Source organism: Netta rufina (assembly GCF_964035555.1).
Source record: "Netta rufina genome assembly, chromosome: 12".
Taxonomy (NCBI): domain Eukaryota; kingdom Metazoa; phylum Chordata; class Aves; order Anseriformes; family Anatidae; genus Netta; species Netta rufina.
The window spans coordinates 13,617,969-13,643,698 of NC_140135.1; the positions used below are offsets into that span (position 1 = coordinate 13,617,969).

At 47.2% G+C, this 25,730-nt stretch overlaps 1 protein-coding gene across 3 annotated transcripts in view; it reads right to left on the reverse strand.

Annotated features, from left to right (window-relative positions):
• The window catches only part of MBNL3 (muscleblind like splicing regulator 3), a 99,041-nt gene that overhangs the window by 55,189 nt on the left and 18,122 nt on the right, over window positions 1–25,730 (reverse strand). For all 3 annotated transcript variants that reach the window (XR_014618796.1, XM_084294043.1, XM_084294042.1), the window contains exon 2: window positions 9,005–9,982. Coding sequence is in view for 2 of the 3 variants with exons in the window: in XM_084294043.1 (XP_084150169.1) it covers window positions 9,005–9,178 (174 nt within the window). In the remaining variant the exon portion in view is untranslated. The remainder of the gene's footprint in view (window positions 1–9,004; window positions 9,983–25,730) is intronic.

Here is a 25,730-nt window from a genome sequence, read left to right on the forward strand (position 1 = left end):
CCAAGGCCAGACACTGAGCAGATGTTCAGAGAGTCAGATGTCAGAAGTGCCAAGGCTCCCGTGAGCACAGATCACCACTCCTTTTGTGCCATGTACTTTATGTCGCATGGACAGTAAAAATATTTTACCACCTTAACACGTTAGATAGAGTTAAGCAGAATGTTTCCCCTTCTGTTCCAGGAGAGAGGGCTTTCAGTAACAGGCAGTCTTGTTTGCAGAACTAACCACATTTGATAGCTATTCATTTAGACAGAGTCAGGTTTTGAAATGCTTACTCAGTCAGGACATCTAAGACACCCAGGGTCTCGTTACTACAGTAGCTCAACTCCACTCAGTCTAAGGCATTTTCTTTGTACTGCTTCTGAGAGGTCAAGAAGTGCAATTAGGCACGGAGACTGGCATTGCAACACTTTTAAGGCAGGCTGCATCATAGCAAGACTTCGAAGGCTGTTTTTCCAAATCCTTGTTTTTTCCTTTAATCAAAAGGCCATCGTTTGACACAGTAGGAGAGACTAAATGGGACAAGTGGTCACTGCATGGTTCTCTGCAGTTTTAAGAATAACATTAATAAGCCATAAAGAAAACTGTGCTTGTATGGGGGCAACATTCACCCAAGTGCCTCAAATTCATTTATTTTAATACCAGCTTAACAATATTTATAGGGGCAGGTTTTCAAAGAGCTCAGCTCCTCGCTTGGAAATCTAACCACTTATTTAAATGTTCTGTGGGAGATGTCAGACTATGGGCTCTCCAGAAAACCTGGCACATCTTGTTTGTATTTGTTTGAAAGCTTCCAAACATCTCAATTACATAAATGCACATTACTGCACCCTCTTTCAGATGAGTGAACCAAGCAGCAGAATGCAATTGTCAGCAAAGGGATTACATCAAACTGATGCTACACTACTGAAGAAATCCACCAACTCCATGTGCTTGTTCAGTGCCATTCTCCTTGAAGGAATCTTCCACCCTCTTCCCTGCAGCCAGCTTTATCAGGCTAATGCAATCAAGAGAAATAGCTGGGTAGATTTGCTGACGAAGCAGCAAGGCGGGACACCATGCCCAGGCGTGGCTCCACATTTACAAGGATCCCATTTGCCCCAACCCCCACTAGGGTAGGGACTTGCAGGTTTGGGACATCTATGTGAATCCCAGCATCAGCTACTGTTACAGATCAGGGCTAGACGAAGGAAGGCTTGAACTTCTTTCCCCATGTGGATCCAGCGATGCTGCAGGTTACATTACAGTGGACACCGAGATGCCAGAGCTCACTTTAGGCACAACCAACCCCTCTGCACTCCCTTGGCCAGCTCCTGGCTCTGACTCACAGACACACAAGGGTAAATGTAAAAGCTGCTAGAACTTGCCAGCTAGGTTTTAGAGCCCCATCTCACTCCTTTCAATGCAGAGACAACCCCTGGGGCTTGCCAAGCACGGCATTGCATTTGCACTGGGTCACAGGCACTGAGCTTGTGCTTGCACATCCGAGCAGAGCTGGCAGGACTGTGAGCATGTGTGAAGAAAGCTCTCCTGAACTGGAAAACCAAAGGTAAGAGAGGAAACTACAGGCAGTTCTTCCCCTTGGATAAGGGCTGATAAGGGCTTTCCCTCTCTCAAAACCTGATTCAACAGCTCACTTCAGCACAAGGAGTTCTTCACTTTCCACAGTAATTCTAAACTGCTTAAAGTCAGACTTAAGTATTTCACATAACTGGAACGTCAGTCTGGAGGGCTTTGCCCTTAAAAAAGGGAAGTAAGACTCAGGAGCAGGAGATGGCATGCCATGGCCCATGCAACACTGCAATATGCCCATAAAAGGTTTCAAAATGTATGTGCTTAAGCGGACGCCGTAACTCAGAAGGGTTTAGAGTCACATCCCAAAAGAATTTCTCTCCTGCTTTTTTAGGCAACTGTGAGCAGCAGTCAGCACTTTACCATCATCTTCCCAACCAGAAAACCAAGGTTACTCTTGGCTGATATTAATAATGTAAATGCTGCTGGCTTTATCCTTTTGGGATAGTGGTTTGCTCACGCCACGGGGACAAGATCGGGACATTTTGAACTGCAGACAGCAGCAGAGGCCCTGCATTGCCAGGGCTGGCTGATGAGGAGAGGAGAGGTTGGCAGGAAAATCCTGCTGTTGAATTTGCTTGGCCTGTCTCCCCTAAGAGGCTGGCCTCCAAAGTGTGGTCTCAGAACAAGTTTGTGGCCACAGCTCTGCTATCCAACGCGTTCTAGGGAAAATGCAAACACATCTGAGAAACTCTCCCAAGGAAAAGTTAGAAAAAAAAATAAAATCACATACCTAAAAGAAAACTACAGAGGTCTTGTGTGGCTCCTTGCACCAAGACCACCTCAGGGGCCCAGCCCTCAAGTGCAAGTCTGCACTCGCACCTCTGCCAGACTCTCTGACCCTGACCCAAGGACACCACACGTGAGAGCAGCACCCCAAATTCAGGCAACTGTACACTGCCATACACAGATCTGCTCAGCATCTCCCTGACGAGTTAAATCCCAGGGTAACACCAAGCTTGCCAAGCACCCACTACAAAGCACATGAATTCCTCGGAAAGCAAGCACCCAAAATCTACCCTCCACAGGTATAAGAGTCTGAGGCCATTCAGGCCAATTTGGCATACCAGGACCAACTCTTTCAGGAAGAAGTCACCCAAACCTTATCAGTTAAGAAAGCATGAATCTCCAGGAATCCCCAAGAAGCCTTCTACACTGGGATGGGGTCTCACTTCTCAGTTTCCACCAGAGCTACTTGGTACTCCCAATATTTTCTTGGCTCTTCTAGCAATGAGCTAAGAAGGGAGCACTGCTCCAGCGTAGCACCAAAACTAGACTACGCACAAGGAAATCTATGGACATCTTGTCTTTGTCATGTTATCCTTGAACAACACCAGGTTTTTACAAGCCACATATCCTTGGAAACATAAAGGCCAAGATAAAGCATTCCCTGCTGAGGCTGCTCAGCTGCAGAAGGACCCAGTGGAGATAAGGACAGGGCTAACCCCTTCTCCCTCTACAGTATGCCTCAAAATCACCTGCTTGCTATAAAGCACAGAAAAGAGATTCCTGCCAAAGGCTCTGCCTTACATCTTTGCAAATAGCTGCAATGAATAATATCTTCCTGCCCCTTGCTGTCTGTTACTGTTCTGCAGAGTCAGCAGGTAACACAGGTCTGTTTCCAGTTGCTTTAAGTTCCCCATCCAGCACCTTAACAAAAAGCTGGTACCAAGGGGATTTCATCTCAGATGTTCAACCTATGACAGAGCAGCAAGAGGACAGCTCAAGACAGCATCCTTTTAAACCACCAAAGCCAGATTCACCAGCATACACCTGTCAGGTTCTGCTGTCAAAACCAGAGTGGTACTTCACACAGAAGTGACTATTTTGAGAGAAATGCATTAACAACAGTTCCTATAAATAAAAACTTAGTCTAAATACATTTCTCCCTTTTCCAGATATTTGATTCACTAGAAAAAAAAATAAACTTAAAGCGTGCCATAAGACTTGCAATCATCCAGACGAGACACTGACTGTCAACAGCGTGCTGCTGCAAATATGTCTTATCATCAAAAGCTGCCACTACACAGGTAAGTGACTTAACTGATGGGAAGGAAAGGTTTCTCACACAGGTAACTTGGCTTAAAGTTCTTCACCTGACTTATTTGCACCTTCATTATGTTGAGCTCAGATATAGTCAGGGTCTCTCCAAAAATATCTCTATGGCTTTGTTTTCTTTCTTCCTCTGTAAGAGTGCAACCATATGCTAAGTTTAGTGGGTGTTTTCAGTTGTTTGCCAGTTTGTAGTTTATTTAAGTTGAAAAGATTTGACTGCAAATCAGTAACAATCAGAAATAGTTCTGATGAAGTCGGCAAAAAACAAGTACCAATCAGCATGAAACCTGTAAGGAACAACCTCAGGTACTCCAGTGTCAGGCCTAAACACAGTCAGCTTTTCAGGTTGCTGTGGGACTTTGAATACGATTACCAGACAGTGACCTCTTTTAGAGAACAGAGGATTTAAATAAAACTACATTACTGATTTTATGCATGTTCACAGATAACTTTTCTTTAGAATTTCATTGAAACACCCAGTAGCTTTATGAGTATTTTTAAATCTGATCTCCTAAAGTCAAAATTCATAACCCTAAAATTTTCACCTCACAATCTTTTGTCTTTTGAAGTGCTCTTCAAAACTTTAATTTGCATATGGAAACACCTATTTATAAAGCAAATTCAAACAAAATTAAAAAAAGAAAAACAACACAAAGTTAGGCTTGTATTTTTTTAAACCATGAGGTCACGATGCAGATACCCAAACTATGAGCAATATAAATTAAAGCTTCTTTGAACACCTGGCGTGTATTACCCACATATTCTTTAAATACCTCCTCGCTGTCTACTAATGCTCTCTCTATCAGCTTACTGCTTATCAATTTGTGTTTCAAGTGAACTTTTTTTTTTCTTTTTCTTCCTGACATCCTTAGAAACTGAAGAATACAACTAACAATTTGCTGGCCAGTGAATTAAGAATCAGACAGACTCATACTGCGGCTGCCTGATCCCATCTGAATAGGAAGGTTAATGACTCTATGAGCACTCGCAGACAGCCCACCACAGTGCCACGACAAGCCTTTGTAGGAATTGCCATGAGCCAGCAAACCATGTCCTGACCCTTATAAAAAACACCAGCTATGCATGGGCCAGGGCATACTGAGCCTGGGAGAAAAGCTGATGAATGAACACAAAGGGCATCTCAGTTTACAGCGATGACAGTACAGTCTTCTCCTTTGCTCAAATGTTATTTTCTACTTTATAGCTTCTTAAACAAACGTTCCTTAGTGAAACATAACGGACTTCACACCACCCCACCAACTAGCAGCTGGGTGGTGAGGTGGTGGCAAGGTCTTCCCTCTGGAAAAGGATGAGCTGATGGCGTTGTTCTGAAATAAGCCTGCTGTTGTCTGTACTGACATCCCTGCACGTGAAGGGCACCTCACAAAGACCACATCTTTCTTCTTCAGTGACACTGTTAAGTGATGTCTGAGTGTCCTCGTGAGACCTGCCCAGGGGGTACTGCAGGGCTTTGGCCACTGCCCACCCGCCTCTGTGGTCCCCTCTGGAACAGGGGTGGCATGGCTGCAGCTGGACTGGGTACCCCTCAGCTGCCCCTCACCAAGCAGGGCAGACTTGTCCTTCCATTCAGGCAAATTAATAACACTGTTCCTAAAGACTAATGAGGGGGGGAAGCATGAGTAGAGAGTGAGAGATCTCTTGGCATCTCATTCAAATCTGTGAACAGCTTTCTCACAGGAACTATTTTTAAATTTCGTATCAATCTGCTTGAGAAAGGTTCCTTCTGTTGCCTACAAATGTGCAAACTCCCCCTTCGAAGAACCACAGTTCCAGGACAAGATCCAGCCCTGCACTTACAACCTAATCAAGACCCAAATATTTCGTGACCAAAGCTTTTCACAACTACACATCACTCCTACGGAGTGTATGCTGGTGAATCCCACCACAGCATCGATGAAGCCCCTGCATTACCTCACCAAGAGTCCTTTTTTTTTTTTTTTTTTTTTACGTGCTTACAGGTAGCACACCCTCACATGTGAGCCAACAGACACCAAAGCATTCTGACTACTTCTGGAAGCACTGCTGCTCTTACCACTGTGACAGAAGCAGAACTGCTGTGCGAGGCTGGGGAAGGAAAAAATAAAAAAGGTGCAGCAAGCGCATAGATGCTGTGCGTGACCTGACCAGTGAGGTGAAACCATTGTATGCTGGGTTATCAGAAGTTCCTGTATGAACGCATTGTTCAGGCTTAAGAGGTCTGTGAGAAAAAACAAGCAACAGCACTACACAATGGATGCAGATAAGCAACCTCTGAACAAAGCCCTGGGCGACTGCAAGACAACGGGAAAACTTATTAGCAGCAAGCATCTTATATCCTGTCTCCAATAAAGCAACACAGATGTTCAGCTAATGCAGGGCGTGAAAAGATGAAAAGAGCACTAAGCAGTCATAAAGCCCTCCGCCAGAGAGGAGAGGGTTGGTGTTTAACAGCTGTCAGAGGGGAAGAGCAATTGAGCACACAAAGATGTGCACAGGACAGGCAGGGAAAACCTCCCTGTAACAGGTCTGAGAATGCAACAGCATTAACAGGGGGACCTCAGTACAACGCTGGGCCAAGCCTAGGGTGGGCTGGAGGACTGAAAACCTCCTCCCCAGCAAGCAGCAGCATGGTGAAAGACAAAAATGAACTTTCACACATCGCAGCCACTGACAGAGAATAGTTATGCACCCAGACAGCAAAGGTGGTTACAGCTCTGGATGCGTGCGTAACGCTGCCCTTGCCACCGGTAAGGGAGGCCACTGTTATGACCACAAGCCCCTCGATACCATTGCAAACAGGGCTGGAGCTGGGCTCGCAAGGCCCAAGAACAGAAAGGCTATTGTTCGGGTGGTTAGTCACCAGGGCGGTTATCTCCGCTGGGAAATGTGCGGTGTGCGCTCACACATCCACCTACCCACCCTTGTTAGCCTGCCACAACGGCTGGGAAAGCAGGGTTGGGAGCTGCACCCTTCAGGGGATGGAAGAACCAGGATCTGCCCAACAGGAGCACCTGGACCCACGGGGTTACACAGAGGAGCTGTGGGGCTGGGGAAGGAAGGGCTGTGGCTCACTCCTTAGGTGAGGAGAGGGGTGCAGAACTAGCCCCCCCCAACCCCTGGCCACGTGCTGAACAGCCTGCTCTCTGCCAGCTGTAATTCCTGGGAGGCAGAGCTGCTGGCCCTCCGCAGGGCTATCGGAAGCCTGAAAAATCTGGAAAACCTGTTCCCATGAAAATTCAGGCCACATAACTAGCACATATTGGGCATCTGCTACTGTGTCAGGAGAAAACTGCAATGAGAACATTATTAACAGCCAGTTACAGAGGAAACAAGCTGAGCTGTAGAGACATACCAAGACCATACCAATAGAGCCAACACTTTTTTTTTTTTTTTTTTTTTTTCTTTTTCCCCTTTTTCAACATGGTGTTCCCCATCACATTCCTCAGTGCTGATGCGGGAGAAGTGCATGCTCTTGCCAGCAGCAGGGATTTGAACCTGTGCTGTGAATACACGTGTCCTGCACATCCCACGGCCTGAGCTGTGCAGAGGAAGTAGAAGGCCCAGCACAGAGAGCCTGGGCACGTTACAAACACTGTGCTGCAACCAGGGCACGCGGGGAATCGTCACGCACTGGGCACTGCTGTCAGAGTAGCTCAGTGCCAAGAGGGGTGGCTGCGCAGTGGATGCCCCCCTCAGAAAGCTGCAAGCATTGGGCAGGTGCTGCAAAAGACATGGTAATCTTACATGGCATTACAGCACTCCTTTCAGTTCACAAATGAATGCTATAAAACATAAACATATTAATCTCTTCATTCAAAATATCTGCACTGCCACTGGCTACAATTCAAGAAGTTTCAAGGGCATAAAGAACATTACTTCCCCCCCCCTCTGATAAAGAATATTTCTGTCTCTTACTGTCAGCAGGCCAGCAATGTAAATGAACATTTGAAAGTCACTGTACAACTAAGTCATTGTATACGCTCAGATTAAAAAGAGCAAAACCAAATGCAAATAGGAAGCTTGAACTTCTTGGTAAAAGGGAACAGAAGTGAAAATATGAAGAAGCCACAAACAGTAATAAAATGGGTAAGCCCATGTTAGACCAGATCCAGTCCTGGTCTGAACCTGCACATACATAATTCCACCAGTTCTGTTAGTCATTGTGCTCATAAAAATAAACCCAAAGCTTTTCAAGCAACAGTTGAAGTTCAAGTGAAAACTTTTCAGCTTATAAAATTTACCAGATTCCTTTTAGATATTCAAACAGGTTAATTACTCAAATCAAAACATTAAACACAACGTCAAGAGTTCTCAAAAGCAATCACTTATCCATGACATCTCAAGGTTTTTATCATCCTAGTTAAAACACCTTTGAGGGGCCCCACTTTCAGGAGAGAGGGAAAAAAAAAAAAGTTCCTTTCCAGAGACCTCCAGTGAAGTGACCCAGAGATGCTCACGTCCCCTGTCAACCCACCCTAACTCAGAATCTGAGTATTTCAGAAGTTTTGAAAGTTACCCCTGGAACTCTGACAGCGACAAGCAACCAAGAACCATTTACTCCCTGCAAAATTTACTTTACAAAGATGATCACTAGCAAAAAGGTTCAGCTCTAACTTAGACAATACTAGCGGAACAATTGTGTTTTTATATCCCTTGCAGAATGCATTTTCCCAACAACCATTTTTTCCCTGTGAACACCACTCTCCAAATATTTTGCCTGTTCCTCATCTACAGGACAGTGGTAGAGTGCAACTGCAACTCCGTCTCCAGGAAATACACATAAAGCTGATTCATTATCTTAAAATGCTGCTTTTATTTCTGCTCATTAAAAGCACATTTCAGATCCCTGCACTGAATACATAGCCAATGTGCTCTGGACACAAATTAAAGCACTGGGTTTCAGTTCTCTACTTTTCTCATTTCAGTTGCATTTGCTGCCCACATGAATTCTCCATTTTAGTGAGAGCTGTATCAGACCTGAGGTAGAAATCAGAAAATGCTCTGGATAAAATCCTCTTTTTCTTTCTCTCTCCCCCTGTGATCTCTGACACTTCATGCAATTGCACCTGATGTCAGACTCAATCAAAACAGAACTGCTGCAGAGTCTCCCCCCCATCACTTATTTCTACTATCACTATGATTTCTAAACAAAAAGCTGTCTGAAACTTTCAATTTTTGAATGAGACTGAACAAAGGAAAAGCAGACTCCTGCCTAACCTAGATTTTGGGAGTTACATCCCACACCAACAGCAACCTCTCCGCAGAAACGGAACAAAAACCAGTTATTCTGTGTATCTCATACCCCAGCACGCCGAGTGATTCAGAAGAGAAGGAAAGCAAGTGAGCTTAGGTAATGCATGTGTTAGACAGTCCTCACCTTTAGGGAGTCAAAGCAGGCAATAACTCGACCATTTTCCACATGGCAACTCCGTGACGGGTGGGCGAACTTGCACTCTGCATCAGACCGAGAACAAGTACCTCTCTGAAACTCTCGACACACTTCTAATGTCAGCCATTTTGTATCACGAACCAGGGAAACGTTTACAGCCATATTAAAAACAAAAATTAAAATGCAAGCAATCACACCCTTCTTTAGGGCAATATTTACTGCTGATCTTTTTTTTCTTTTTTTTTTTAAAAAAAGGGTAAAAAAGTGAATTCAAGTTAAATGTGAAGAAATAACTAACTTGTTGCTTTGGTAGAACTCCTATTCATCAGCACTTAGGTTTTCATTTAAGTCAAATCGTGTTTGTTTAAACAAGAATTAAACATAAAGCCAATCATAAAATAGAAATCTTATCAGAATAACTGAAAATCAAATTAGAGGCCAGCTCCTAAAAGTGCAATTGTAGAAGTTAAAATATAAGTGTTATATTTTGTGCCACTGCCTAAGTTACTTGAAAATAACTGGCAGACTTTCAAAAGAATTCTGTGCTCTCCAGTTAATGGTTTCAATTATTCTTGCAAAAAGCATATGCTGCTGGCAGCACTTCAGTTTGTGGAATGGTCTCGGTCCTTAGGGGGAAAACTTTTTTTTTTTCCTTCTTTTTCTTGCTTCTAAAAATTACGGTTCACGAGCATCAAAACAAGCAGAAGGATGTTAAGATTTTTTTTTTCCTTTTTTAAAATATTTGCTACATACTCGGGGAAGAAAAATGGCTGAGCAAACTGTGTGTAAATGGGGAGCAAAAAAAAAAAAAAAAAAAAAAAGGAAGAGGATGGATGAGTTGCCGTCAGGGTATGAACTGCAAGCAACGCCAAATTAAAAAGAAAGGGGGGCAAAGGGGGAAGAGAGAGGCAGCCCTAGACAGAAATCCAAGCAGCGGTGGCTTCAGGAAAGGCACTTTTCAGCAACCTGCAGGAAAAAGAGAAATAGAATCAGCTACAACAAGACAATCGCCCCCTTTCCGAACTCGAGCTGTGAGCAGCAGCCGTACTCGCTGGAGAGGGGCTCCCCAGACACTGACAGTGCGGCACAGTGCAGTCAGCCATTGTAGATAAAAAGGGCATTTCCCACATGAAGCTGCGCATGGTAGGAGGAAGCAACCAATTGGATTTACTGTTGCAGCAGAAGGGCTGGGCAGCCACCCAATAAAAGAGAATGTTTCACATCGATCTCTTCTGGCAGACGTTCATTTTTGTGCCCACTGCACAGAAAATGCCTCGCTCTGACGCCGCCGGCCTCCGGCACTACCGGGGACGCAGCTCGGCGTCGGGCATTGGGCACCGCCGGCTGCTGCCAGCCCCGCTGTGCCACCACCCGCACACCCACACACCCACCCAGAGACCCCACTGGGCACCCCACACCCCGACACCCGTGGCTGCGACCCCACAACTGCCTGCGAGCCTCCGCCAGCAGGCAGCCGGCCGGGAGCGGCACCAGCGGGCAGCCCTTCCAGACAAAGGAGGGGTATTTCGCTGTTGGGTCTTTCTTGATATGTGTATTTTTTCCATTAATCTTCCCCCCTCCTTCCCCCTTCTGTAGGAAGCGTGCTGGCAGGAAGAGCAGCCGGTGGCTCTCTTGTATACAAAGCAGAAGGAGCTGCCACAGCTCAGCCCTCCAACTGCTCTAAGGTGTTGTGCTTAACCCGTTGCTGGCTGCAGCAGCGGTCTGGGATGTCACCTGAGCACAAACTACCGATTCACAAATTTGGAACCTGCAAAAACACATAGCAAACCTGACGGGGAAACCTGAGCCACACGCAAAGGGAAAATATTAACTCGTTGCTCACAGCCGTGCTTTTCTGTGAGACTAAAGACAACTCTAATTACTCCAGTCCCAGCAACTTGCAAGCAATTCCCAGAACATCCCTGTTCAGGGTGTCCTTGGCATCCACTAAAATGTTAAGCCATCTTTAGAGTTTTCCATTCTCATATTTCATGTACCGGCGCCATCTGATAGGACTGGGCTGTTTCTGAGTCCCCCAAATCCAGCCCTTTATCATTCTAAAGTGCTGCCATTCCCTCTTGCAGACACTTAATGGGTGCAGCATGTTGCTCGTGTGACTGCTATTAAGACTTCAAACTTCTGCACAAGAGCCTTCAACTACAAGAAAAGGAAGCTTAAATTCCTCTTATTATTGGTGTGTTATTGCAATTACGCTGATTGGTAACTGAAACCTACTGGAGCTGGAACAGTCAAACAATGCTACCAAGGAAGGAGTGTGGGAAGATGCTGTCATCAGCTGCAGGGGGTGGGGCAGGGAGGCTGTTTGATTCATGGATTGAATTATTTCACATTAAAAACAACATTTGCTAAACCTACATTACAAGTATTTTCTAGGCTAATTGAAGCCAAGTTCATAACAGAAACTGCCCAGATTTCTGCGTTCAGGATGGCACCTTCAGCACAAAGATTCAGTGAACCCATGCTTCTGGAAAGACCTCTGCATTTTTGCACATCAGGTGGGGAACAGACTGCAAAGACCAGATTTGCTAGGCATGTTTTAAACTTCAAAGCAAAAGAAAAAAAAAACATATCTAGCCATGCTCATGTCTTCTGGGTTTCGTAAGAAACAGAGATGCTCTCAATCAATTCTGATTTTGCGAGTGGGGCAAATCTATACATGAATCCCACTTGCTGATTTCTGGGCTCCCAGTTCAAATGAGCTCAGTATGCAGGAAAAGCTGTGCAGAAACCTTTCTGCAGAGAGCTAGGGACAGGCTGGGTGCAGCTCTTCAAAACGAGCTAGAACAGGTCAAATATGGGTGGGGATTAGAAGGAATGCTCTCAGGAGCTGTTCTGAGCAGACTGAAATCTTGTGGATGAGCTGCCTATTCTGCACCTTCACACTCCTGGGGAAGCGAGGGTCTGAACTTCACACAGCCACAGCCAGGTGTACAGGCAGCAGAGCAACTGCCACTTCCCAGCCTTTCACCTTGAGAAATCCCTAAGACCACAACAAAGGAAATGTTCGTCTTGCTGTCGCCTGCCCATGTAGCTCAGGAACACACGTGTGCACCCACGGGCTTCACAGGCACTCGCATGCAGTAAGCTGTTCTGAGAATCCTCCCGACGAAGAGAAGCACGTTAATGGAAGGTAAGTCACGTGAATCCCAGGAAACGCTGAGCTACAGAGACCAAAACACTCAGATACACGTGACACGACTGATGTTTTCTCTTAAAACCATTATGAAAAAAAAACAACTATGAAGAAACATTTGTTGATGTTCTACTGATAGAAACAGAAAGGGGACCCCTGCCCCACGCCCTGCAGAAGAGCACAGTGGTGTGCTCAACAGGCCAGAGCAGGACACAAGGAATACTCGGTGCCACGGGAACCACCCACCTCTCTGCAGGCGGGCAGGCTACCATCTCAGACCCTAGCACAAAGGCTCCTGTACTGGGGGAGCTAAATAAATTATGTTAATACCAGGGCATCAGTTTTGCTGCCTGCTTGACAAAGGGCAAAGCACAGGCGAGGCGCACGCTGCCCCAGCTCGCTCACTTGTTATGGGCTCAGGAGAGCGCACACGCTTCACTCCGAGCACACCGACAGGCTGACGGGAAAGGAGAGAGCTGAAGCCTGTACTTAAGTGCTTTGCTGAATTGGGGCCTAAATAAATGAATCTGGTCCCCAGGTTTATTGAGGCCGGGAGAGGAGCAAGCGCAGACAGAAGTCATCGTGTTCAGGCTTATGTGACTGCAGCCCAGAGGAGTACGAGCTAGGATTTTCTGCAAGTCAACAAATACAGTTCTGTCAATGTTTGGATTATTGCAAATTCCCTCTCCATGTGGCCACGGGGAAAGCCTAAAACGTGTGCTTTCTAGGCTGACATCACACAGAGGCTTCGTAACACCGCAGTGAGACTCCATGCAGACTGCCAGAAGATAAAAACATCTGACAGAAACCCACCCCTGATGCTCTAAAGTTTCACTTCTCTGCGTTTCAACTCCTGGCAGCAAACAATTGCAACCATTCTCACCACGATACATCTTTACAACTCCGCATTACCCTGTTTTTGGAATTGGCATTTTAGTCACTTTGTTCTCCCACTTACTTCAAACAGGAGGAATAAAAGCATCCATGCCAAAACCAACATAACAAGGTTACAAAGTAGCTCCACAAAACACTGGTTTCGTTAGCTTGCAGGAAATACAACAAAGGGTAGGTGCTGCCTTTTGAACCCTTCCCAGCGCTGCTGCTCAGCAAGCCAGATTTGTCTGGCAGGGCTCAGCTCCTCCACTACCAGATGGACTGATCTAGTTGCAACTGCAGCAGCAGCAAAACTGAAAAAAAAAAAAAAAAAAAAAAAAAAGGCAGCAAAAGAGAGAAAGTCCAGTGTTTTTTTAATCCCTTTAAGGAAAAAATAACCCTAAAGCCTCTGCTCCAGGGCCTCTTGCTGGGCCAGGCGCTAATTGTCTGAAATGAAGCAGGACAGGGGCTTGCTCCAGACATCAGACCCAGTCCTGCAGCTACCAAAGGGACCAGGACAAGGGCAGTGTCATGAGCGAAGGTCACGGCAGAGCTTGCCTGTGGCAGGACCGAGATGCCCTCGCTGCTTGAGGTAACATGAGGACAAGTGTATTCACTGAACCGTTGAATTCCTCCCGCTTTCCATGAAACCGATCCCCTTCCACTGCCACCCCCCATGGATGTCAGCTCATGAGCATGCTTCCCGACAGCCAAGTTCGGAGATGGTAATTTATGTGACAGGGTGGATTCAAGCAGCTTCCATGTATAAATGATGCTATTTAAGGAGCTGGGTCGGTCATGTCCCCCCCCTTTTTTCTGTGTGTTTTTTTTTTGTTTGTTTTTTTTGTTTGTTCTTCTCCTCCAGAAATACAAAAATGACTCAGTAAAAGCAGCAAGGTGGGGTTGCATGTTAATGGTTCCTCAACAATTTCCAGGTCATGACTGCTCAGCTGAGAAGCAGAAGTGCTTTCATCCAAGCTGACAGTCCTGGTGAGGGAGAACGGCAGCTATCTCCCTTCAGCTGAAGGGAGCCAGGGCAGACAGTGAGGGGGCACTGGAGCTTTCTCAAAACCAAGCTCCAGCGATGCTCTTTCTTTGCTGCAGCCAGCACTCTCCATGCTCCTTTCCCCAACATGAGCCTCCAGCACTTCCCAGAGGAATGAAGGACACGTTCCCATGAGTCTGAGCTCAGCTCTGTACTGCCAGACAGCAGCACACTTCATGCAGTTTTGCAAGTCGTTGGTTTGAGCTTTCAGTGACAAGCCAGCCTGGATGGGTAAATACCTTGTTTCACTGCAGCAATAAACTCTGCTCTTCAGCCAGCAAAACTTTTTTTTTTCCTATGGCTTTTTCCTCAAAGAACGAAATTCATCTGACAGCACAAATGACAGCATCACTCTTCATTCCTTGCACCTATAGATGGTTCTGTAACCTCGGCGTTTCACTGCGCTCTGATGGGTGCAGAAAAGCTTCGTGCACCCACTCCTCCCTCCTTGGATAAGCCGGGATGGTGAAACCCCTCCTTCACAGACTGAAGTGACACAATTTCAGTGACAAAAAATATCTTCCAAATAAACGCTGTGTTCCTGGAAATACTGCGTGGCAAAGAGAAACAGGAACAATAAAAATAGCACATTGAACTATTTTGTTCTGAAAGAGAAACAAAGGCCTTCAGAACACTGCTATCATCCACCAGCATTTTTTGCATACCCACAGAAAACCAAGCCTGAGCATCTTCCCCAGTTCTTTCTTTCTCCTCCACTTTGCCAGCAGTAATAAAGAAGGACATGGGAAGCTGCATCTTGATCTTCAGAGGAACCAAGAAGGCACAGCCAAAGACAAGATTTTGCTGGGGAGTGCTGCACTGGTACATTTATTGGCAGTCATGCGTGACAAAAGGTAAGCCACATTTGTAGGGAGCTTTCATAGTCAGTGAGGGAAAAAACAAAAAATCACGTATCTTCATTCAGGACCTACCAAGCCAGGAATACGATGATATTAGTTCAGTTCTCTGACATCAGAGAAATTCAGTTTGAGCCTCACAAGAGCCCATGGCAAGTGAGGCACTGTCATGACTAGATCACAGAGCAGCTCTGCTTCTCTTGGGAGTGGTTCACAAGTGGAACTGGCAAGGTTGTACCACAGAAATAACCCCCGTAAGATCAAGGATCACAGATCCTCCACTACTCAAGTCCAGATTAGCAGGGCTCTTACCCTACATCACATAAAAATCAGCAGCATTCAAGTTGCTGTAGACTCAAATTCCTGTGCCAGTGCCAGCAGCGTGTAGGCAGTGGGCCGGGTGCCACCCCCGGGCCCGCACACTCCATGTGCTAGGAACAGAGGGATCTGTGCAAGCGGCCGGCTTCCCGACAGCTCTGCTCCTTGCCTCTGCACCTAACGGGCTGCAGGATACAGCCTGAAGAAAGTCCGTGTATTTGCTGCCACCTGCAAGAGGTATTTTTTTACTTTCAAATAAGAAAATACTCTAATTATCACTCTGGCTCTTATACTTTAAAGCAAACACTTTAGGAGCTCAGTAGACACTTTGAATATTTCCTTTGTGAACAGTCTGTACCTGGACACTTTCTCCCTCAGGGAACAGTTTACTTAATTTAAGGTAGACCTTCATAGCTAGTAAAAAAGACAAAAAAAGACATTTTTCCTTCTACGAGTTAAACAGAAAGAGCAGATTCTCTACTGTGGCCACGCATGGAAAGTTTCTGTTCAAGGCCTAATTGCAGATGTAGGGGGCCATGAATCACCAAGGATCACACTGTGTGCCCAAGAGTCAGCTTCAGCCCTCATTGCTGTCTGTTCAGAAAAGGACAGACAAACCCAGAAACCACACACTCAAATAAAACACCCCCAACGCTGCTGCAACACAAAAGCCTCACTGACAGGATACAAACCAAGGACAGAAGTGGCTGTGCACAAAAGCCGGATGCTTGGGCATGTAAATACCACACTCAAAGAGCCACTAACGACTCAGCCCTGTTGCCCCACACTCACTCATGTCTATGGCTTGGAGTAACTTTACGAAGTGTGGGTTCCCAAGTCATGACCTCTGTGGAAAGAGCAGCATGAGGAAAATCCTTCCACTCCTCAGCAGCTGCAGTTGCACATATTGCATCCCATGTCTTGGAAAGCTTGCCAAGAAGCACCTTGCTAAAGGATTTATGGCACCCCAGAAGACAGACGTGATGCTCTGCAGGGACAACAGTGCTTTGTGCTGGTGTCCTCCGGAAAATGGATCATCCATCACTCGCCTCTGGATGCTACACGCTGCTCATAATGGCTCTGGCATGACCTAGGCTCTTCTCTTACTGGGAGAAGGAAAAAAAAAAAATCCCACGAGATAAAATAAAGCACTGTGAGGGAGGGAAGTGCTTCAGTGCAGAGAGAAAATATAAATAAACTTTGGGAACTTTATCCCCCATTACACACATGCAATTCTTCACATTTAAAACCTGCAGCAAACAATCACAGGAAAAATAATTGCCAGATCTAATGAAACATTTGGGAAAAAAATTGTTTCTGAAATCTATCATTCTTCCCTGTGGAGCTCCTACTCCCTCAGCCACCTGAAATCCTCATACTCTGTTTTTCTTCATCACCAACCTCCACCACCTCCTGTCCAGTTCAAGTTCAAAGAACACCTCTCCCCTTCGCACCTGCAGGACTAGCTCTTCTCCTAAATGCTTCCACGGGCAAAAGGCTTACAGCTACTTGCCACTATCTTCTGGGAAATTCTAAGACAAAAAGGTATTACAAACGTATTACGGTTTAAGGATCCATTTTATTTGTTTACCTCTGAACAAAGCGAGAGAAGCTACTATACTGGACCCGCACGTGTGCCTAGCAGAACAAATGCCTTTCCATAGGGTGTTTCAGGGCAGTGTGTGGTACAGTGGTTCAAAGGAAACTTCTCCCTGCCTTGCTGAACAGATTTATTGTTAGAATTAACAACCCCACCGCCACAGTCATCTCTGTTCTTTTGGGCTTTTGATTTCCTACTATCAGCTTATTTGGGACCAGTCGGAGGACAGGACTGTGGTGCTCTCTGCTATGAGTGATGGAAACGGCCTGCACCCCAAGGTGAGGTATGGGTGTTCCCGAGGGATGCTCTGCTGAGCAGGCAGTGAAGCAGGAGCATTGCTCAAGCATTGTTCCAGCACATGGGAGGCAGCTTCCCGGGACCAGGGAGTATGTTAGAGCAAGGTGGTTAACCCAAAAGCAGCATTTCCTCTGTTGCACAGAAACAGCTGTGATGCTGCTGTGAACTGGTGCTAAAATCCCCTTCGCTGCCAGCACTGCTAGGAAGGGGTTAGGACCACAATTACACCATCTGCAAACACAAAAAAAGAAAGGGAAAAAAAAAAGTTGGCAGGGATCTCTGGAGGTCAGCTAATCCACACCCCAGCTCAAAGCACAGCCAGCTTCAGAGGTAGATGCTTCCATCTCCAAGCACAAAGAGAGATGTCTCACACAAAGAGAGCCCAATTGAGTCAAACAGATTTACAGAGGAGACAGGAAAGGCCAAGGCTCATTAAGGCTTGTTCCCCACCACGTAATCATAAGAAATAGGATCAAGCAGATGTATCCCACAATCTATCTGATTATCCTGCTCAGTGCTCAAGAAACCCCCAAGGTCCTTGCCAATCAGCTAAGTGTCCGCGCGTGTTTGGGCAGGCCGACAGGGACATGGCTGAGGGGAAAGAATAGGAATCCCTTCACTGAATTGCCCTTTGTGGGATTCTGCTGGCACAACAGTGACCTACGAGCCTTTCCTAAGCTTCGAGCGTGGCCGTAGCCCTTGAGACAGACGATATATGCCACCAAACAGCAGAAGTACTGAAATCTGAGGCCTGTTCGGTCATTCACAGCGCTGCACAGAAGGCCTTGAGCTTCAGGAAGGTAGCAGCCTTACTGCACGGGGCAGGCTCAGCAGGTCTGGTGCTCCATGGGTGCCTCTGCCCACGTGCACGTCCTTGCACCTCAAACATCCTCACTGCTCCCCTCTAATCTAGGGGATGGCCTGCTGAGCGCCAGCACTGTGCTCCCCAGCACAGCCACCAAATCTCCTCCCCAGGCTGAGAGGACAGCCACGGGGAACAACAACTTGCACACCTGCAGCACCGAGGGGGCAGCGGGTCTTGCAGGAGTGAGGTGAAGCCTCCTCACAAGAAAGAGCTAAGGAAAAACGCTGCAGGGTCAGCACAGTTATGGCTATGACCAGCCCACTCTGGACTTGCCAATTATGCAAAGCCTGGTGCTCCAGGAGATGGATTTTCTCCAAGAAGCAAGCCATCACCTCCAGGGGAGTAACAGGGAGGCATTTCCCTTTCAGGTCTCATGCCACATCTCCTCAAAGTAAATGTGCTCTTACACGCACACCCCCCCGTCGGTTCACACAGTAACACGTTAGTTCTGCCCTACCTGGTGAAAACAGGTCTGCAGAGGGAGGATACAGCCACTTGGGCAGCGGTTTGAATTCTCGCAGCTGGAGGAATTCGTGGAAAACAAAAATAGTTTTTCTTTTAACATTCTTTGTACTGAGCGCTTGGATAAGCCATAAGTAACCTGGCAGTGAACCAGTTTGGTACAAACACAGAGCACCAGAACACAATGCAGTCATCACAAAGCCATTGCTCTGGGCCAGACAGTAATTTTCCCCTTTGCACAGGGCAGGCCTCCAAAGTCTTTATGCTACTACATTCAAGTCCATCTGAATTACATGATGTGTTATAAAATGAGGAGTCATGCGCAATAACGAACGTACCTGTCACTTCTGAGCTACCCAGAAGGGCACAGAGCATACAAAGGTACTGAAGAACCATTTGTGAAACAATTCAGGACTCAGGAAAAGGAAAGCCTTGAATTATTCCTCAGCTCAAACCTGTAGCAGCGTCTTCAGGTAGCAAATCAAATAAGCAATGACAGAAGGAAATGGAAAGAGAGGTAACAAGAGCATCCAAGATAATTAGGATAATTTCTTTCAGGATTAAAAAAAAAAAAAAATACACACAACTGATAGGAAACCAGGAAAAGCAAACAGCTCAGAGCTTACTTTCCACTTCCATGTGCTAGTGAAAATCCAGAGCAGCCTCATCCCAAGCCCCAGAGGCATTATTTTCACACCTGCTGTTGCCACAGGATAGGTGCTCTAGCCTGCAAGTGCCAGACTCTGGAGACAGAGCCTCAAACCCCACCTCAGCCATGGGTGCCAGAAGTGACGTGGGATAAGTTGCTCAACCTCTCTGCAAATGGAGGCTGTTACTTCCTTATCCCCTCCACTACGTTTGGCCCGTGAAACCCAGGAACAGCAACTGGGCATTAAGAAATGCCTATGGTAAAGGCTGTATAAGCACTAGATGAAGGGATCGCTCGGACCCCATGGCCATTACAGCGTGAAACAGGATATAGAAAGGGAGGAGGGGAAGCATGCACACACACCTGCCCCATTAATCCAGCAGGCTGCAACAGGATGAAAGGCATGTCCAACAGCTCCAGTCTTGCTTGCACAGCAATAAACACCCTGCTGGCATGGCAGGGAAGCACTGCTGCAGTACACGTGGGGGAAGAGCCAAGCAGAGAGGCATGTGGAAGGTTTAGGTGCCAGTTTTGGAAGTGTACTTCTGGCATCCAGTGCCACCTGCTTGGCTTGGGCCCAGGGGCTGCCCGCCTGGTGTTCTCGTGGGACAGGGAATGGCTGGGGAGCTGCACAGAGAGGAGCCAACAGAGCTAAGCCCTGAAAAAAGGCAAGGAGAAGCCAAAGTCACCCTTGAGGCACTTTCCAAGCTGTTTAGAATTAGCGTGTTGGCCTCTCTTGCCTTCCACACACCCCAAAATCTATTATTCATTGCTCTTCATCTCACTGCCAGGTAGATGAATCAACTTTCCAATGACTGAACATCCTCCGTTGTCTCTAAGATGCCTGAGTCACGGACTTCAGCTGGAGTCCTCAGATCTTCAATTATCTCACCTTCCTGTATCCACACCGTGATGGCCTCCAACTTCTCCCCCATGGAAGTCTTGGTGACCTGAATTACTTCCAAGTTCCCACGTAACACCTGTGGCATTCTTTTCTTCCAGAAAACATCTGACTTAATGTGAAACCACTGAATCAGAACCAGAAGGTGGGCTCCAGCTAGCCAGGGTCCATGTCCAGATGAGTGGTGCCTTCTACCTGCCCTGTCCTTCCTGCCAGCACCCTGCAGCCCCCAGCTACTTTGGGTCAGCAGCAAGGTAGACACACAGGCACCCACCCCTGCTTTGTTTGGTGCCTGCCAGCTGACTTTAAAAGCAGCAGATGAAAACTAAATAGGGATATTTTCCCCCAGACCCTGAGCACACACTCAGAACCTCCATCAGTGCTTTTATTTCCTTCCCCTAAGAGAAGGAGCTTGGGTGATGGCAGAGGGAAGAGGGGATAGATGGCAAGAGGAGTCTTTGTTTTAATTGGCTGCTGTTAAGAACATTAGAAGGATGTTTGAAGGAGAATGATTACGGGCAGAGTGCAGAGGAGGTAATCAAAGGTGTCCGACAAACTGAATTTATGATGTGGCTTAGCAATCCATCACCTGGCTATCATTCCTACGTACATGCACATACATAAGCCTCAAAAACATATTTAGCTTGGGGGTCTGGAGAAACAAAAGCCTCTTTTCTTGCAACCCCAGGTAGCAGCCACTTTGCTCCTTTTAACATTACAGAAGCTATTTCAAATTGGGGAGGCAAATCCGATCTAAAGGATAAAAATTGTTTTAAATTCTTCTAAGTGTGAAGATAACTTTGTTTACAAAAGGCATACAAGGGAACATATGCATACAGCACAAACTCAGCTGTGGAAATTTGGCTCCCTGCAATTCCCTGTGATATAGATGCATTTTTTCCAGAGGAAGTCTAATGGTCTTGTTTGTTTTCACCACTAATGGAGGAGTTCAATGAAATTTTCTATTGGGAAAGTCTAATGAGGTCACAACAACAGAACAGAGTAACTAGGAAGGAATGTCCTTGCATTTTATTTTTAGAATAAGGATAAAGGTGGGGCTTTGCAAGAGACAGGGGATGGGCCTGCTTTAGCGCACATGGCCAGGCTGGAACGCTTGGTCCTGTGAGACTGGGGGGGTGTTGAGTTTGTTTGTTTTTGCAACAGCAAAGCTCTTCCTGAAATCTGCAGCAAGAGAGCAGGAGAGTCCAACGTGGAGAAGAGCACTGTGATGCCCAGATGCTTGGGCAGCAACAGCCACAGGGATTGATTGCAGCTGAGCAGCTCTTAGCCACACGAGCAGAGAACGCTCTCCCCTCCTGGACTCGTTTCCTTTTGCTTTGCTGCAAAGATGAGTACCTTCAGTAGCTCCAGCGAACCTGAGATCTCTACTTCTGCACGGTAAGGGGAATCCAGGTTACAGCAGGACGAGCATTGTAGAGAAAAGCAAGGAAAGCACGACATGGCAGAGCAGGGGGGCACAGCTCACCAACACGCTGCAAACAGAGCATCCCGCACCACGGCAGGGAACGGAATTTGGTCTATTGTTAAGCGTTAAGGCTGGGTGTCAAAATGCAGCGAGACAGCCTCAGGGAGAGACAGCCAGAATGAGACCGAAAATGAAAAGGAAGAAACAAAACTCAATAAAAGAACCAAGGTGGAGCGGGAAGTGGCTTGACTGGGATAAACAGGTAAGGAGGAAAAAGGGTGCATTCAAGAGCAAGCAGGCCACGGTCTGTTTCCTGGCACTGGCTAATCTGATTGGCATGGAGATACAAGAAACAGAGGCTTAAATAGCTCATGGGAGCAGATCTTCAGCAGGGGAGGGCCGTCATCACTCAGCAATTAACTCCGTCACAGGCTCTGCCCCACGGAGCACAGAGTTATTCAGCGAGGCTCTGCCCCTAAACCAAAAGCAGGGACCTGACCCTGCCGAGCACAACCAATGCAGAACAAAGGAGAACAAGATTAAGCGCCTTTGTAAGGGTTAACAGACAATAGAGAACAAGCTGTTCCATGCGTTCAGGTCAGGAAAAACAGGACTGGGGCTTGACACAGGCACAGCACACGAATTGCTGCTGCCCTGCCAGGATCACCAGAGCCCAAGCGCAGGAGCACTCTGAGGGTCCTCACCTTCAAGTAAGCACAGCCAGGGCTAGCCCAGGGGGTTGTCTGGTAGGGGTACAGTTTTGGGAGAATCGGGGCTTTCAGGAATAGACTCCAAGCAGCCAGAGGCCGGCATCTGTGCTCTGCTCCTTGTCATTCTCTCTACGGAAGGAATAAAGGGTGGCAAAGTGTGCGGGATGAAGGGCAAAGCACCCCCTCAGCCCTCCTGTGCTGCCCAGAGCTGCTGGTCTCCTACTCATACCGAAGAAAGATGTAGGTGGAAGAACCCAGCAGACTGGAACCAGAATCACAGAAACAACCCGGGGAAGACAAGACACTGCTCTTTGATGGGCAGTCACGGAAGGCTGCACTTGCCTCCCAGCACACAAGGCCTCCAACATGATGCTTCTGAGCAGTACGTTGTCTGCAAGTCTCTTCTGCTCCTGTCTGCAAGCAGGTGCAGGCAGAGAGGGAACATCCCCCTGAGCAGCACACTGTGCTCAGCTGAATCTGGGGAGCCTCTCCAGCATTACAGATTACAAAGGTGAGGTTGAGGGCAGGACAGGTATAGGAGCAGCAGCGTTGTATGTGCAGCACAGGGCACAGCAACGGGTCAGACTGTCAGAAAAACACCCCAGGTTCACACCTTCCTGCCCCAACAAGGAGCACAGCACCTTGCCAGCCTCCCACAGAGCGGGTTGCTCTTTTCCTTGTAGCAGAACCTTTGCCCCCAAACTCCAATCCTCACCATGGCAGTGCCAGCACAGGACAGTGCAGCTCAGAGCACCCCTGAGGAAGGGGGCAGATAGGGGTGGAGGACTGGCCCTCCTTCCCCCTGGAGCCCAGCAGCCACCCAAAAGTTATGAGGCAGCCACATGCGATCTCCCAGCGTGACACTCACCCAGCCACCCACTATTTTTAACTCGGAGGATTTCCTGAGCCTGCCGTGGTTGGCCTGCTCGGTATTCCCCAACCAGCTCCCCACTGAGTGCTTGTCCGGTCTCCCCATCACTTGTGCAAGCTTTGTGCATCGCTAGCCTCTCTCAGCAAGGATCTCAACAGCTCCTCTGTGAAGGAGGATGATGAAGCTCCTCTGGAGCCTTCGCCCACAGTCACGCTTTGATCTCCCTGCCCCCTGGACTTTTATGATATGCTGCAGGCTGAGCACCAGTCTCTTCTCAGAGAGATCTCTTTTTAGGGACTCCCAGTTAAAGTTTATGTACGGCAGTCTGTAAAGCTTGCTTTTCTCTTAGATAAAGAGGAGTGTCAGGGTGACACAGAGCAATCTCGAGATGAAATGTCATAATTTCCAACCATTTGGGGACGCTCACTGCAGCAAGTCTCATTTGCAATGTCAGATCTGGGAGCAAACTTGCAATTAAAAAAAAAATATTAAGAGTGACCTTGAAAACAAGGGCTACAATATAACTAACCCTCCTTCAGGATTTGTTAATATAGAAGCTCTTCTGTGGGCTACAGCACAAGGGCACTTTTTCCAAAGATCCGCCTCTGCCCAGTTATGCCAGTGGAAATTTTAGGGACCTTTACACAAAGGCACCAGGAGAGCGTTGCCCTGCAGACACCTCCCTGCCCACTCTTCACCCTCCACTCTTCAAGGAGCAGGGTAAGCTCCAGCCTTGCCAAGTCCACGAGTAAGGCAGGGCTTGCAATTAAGCAATAATGATCCCAATCACAAGGCATTTCCAAGGGACTGATGACCGGCTGGGTGGGGTTACATTACAATCCATTAACCTAATCAGCATTTAAACCTCAAGAACTACACAGCACAGGCTGCCACCAGGATTATAAAACAAAGTGAGAACCTACTCTTGAAACATGCGTCTTTCAAGGCTTTGGAGAGCCTTACAGCTACGTCTTCACAGATAATCACATCACAGGTACAGGACAAGGTTAGGAAATAAATGCCCAGGGCTAATGAGCAAGTTCATTCATCTTATCCAGCACAGTAGTGTTTCCCCCCTCCATCTCATGGTAATGTTACCTTGACAGGTACAGAGCCCAGAGCAAATTCTACGTCTGTCCTATGTTCTGAATTATCCCTTTAGGGATTAGAGCAAAGATACATATTTGGGGAATGGGTACTGTGGTGCTTCCTATAGCCTCCCACGTGGCTTGCGGCATCAGAAAATTAAGCTGACTGGAAGAGCAAAGCCTGACGCTGCCCCACAAAGCAGGACTTGTTTGGTACCATTACTCACAGGCCAGTTAAACTATGAAGTTGCTACTCCACACCCTTTTCTACATATTTACAGATTGTAGGGCGAGGGAAAAAAAAATACACAAATTTCAAAGACACATCCTGGAAATCCTATGTGCCCTCGGACACCCCATACATCCCACTGGATATAGAGCCGAGCCTAACTTCACCTCTCCTTAATTGCTACTCTGTGAGCTCCCAAAGCATTGATCTTTGATCCCATTGAGCATTGATCCCAAAGCCTTTGCTCTTATTGACTAGCTGGGATATCACTGAAACATGGTGGTGGTTGGTAAGTAATATTTTTTCCCCCCTCTCTCCTGGGGAGGCTTTTGCATGGGATACTCGCTGCTGGGGTGGGCTTTGACATGCTGCCCTCACTTCTCTGAGGGCTGGCCGGCCAACACGAGGACCTCAGGCATAGATGTACATGCACATGGATGGATCAAGTACAAGGGACCTACCAGGACAAAGCCAGCCTGATGTTGAGCACTGCAGCCAGGAGTTTGCAGCTTTCTCACCGCTCTCCTCTTTTTGTGATTTTAGTTGCTAGTTTCGTGCATTCCCCACTCTCTGCACAATTTCTGCCCAGTCAGGGGCTCTGCTTGCAGACAGGAGGCCTCTTTTTGTCTGGATCTTTGTTCTGTCAGCATCCTCTAAATATCATTCCCTTAACACCTGATTTAATATTGCAACCCCTTTAATTATACACAATGGAGATTTTATTGGAAATCTGATTATTGTTTGAAAGTCTGAGCATTTCATCCCAGCCTCAGAATTGATCTATTGACTGCTTTCAAATCTCCCATTTTAATTTAACATTTAACACTTTATACCCACATTAATTACACTCCCCATGATCAATATTAACAAACACCATCTCTGACCCTCTCCCAGTATCCCTCCAAAAAAGCCCTGGGAGACCTTGCCCCGACAAAACTTGCAAGAGGGATTCTGGAACGTGGGCATTTATGGCACTGATCTCTTCAGTGGGTGAGGGCGAGAAAGAAAAACCCATGGTACCGAGTAAGTAGTGAGAGCCTGCACTAGCAGATAGCTGCAGAGCTGGGCGAAACACTGACTTGATTTCAGCAGGGGAAGCAACTGCCAGCCCACGCAGAGCTGGGCAGGCACAGACCCCACACCGGCGGCAGCACAGGGACTGGCCAGGCCCCAGGACATGCCGAGCGGAGGCTCCGGCCAGCTCAAGGTCCATCTGTCCCACCCCCGTCTCAACTGGAGAGGGACCAGGCTCTGATGTGGGGAGCCACCATTTATAGGCTCTGTAGTAACTCCTGCCCACTCGGAAGAGCAGGTGAGCTGTACTTGGCTGGGTTCAGAGCTGCACGCAGGAACTGGAGCACGGGAGATG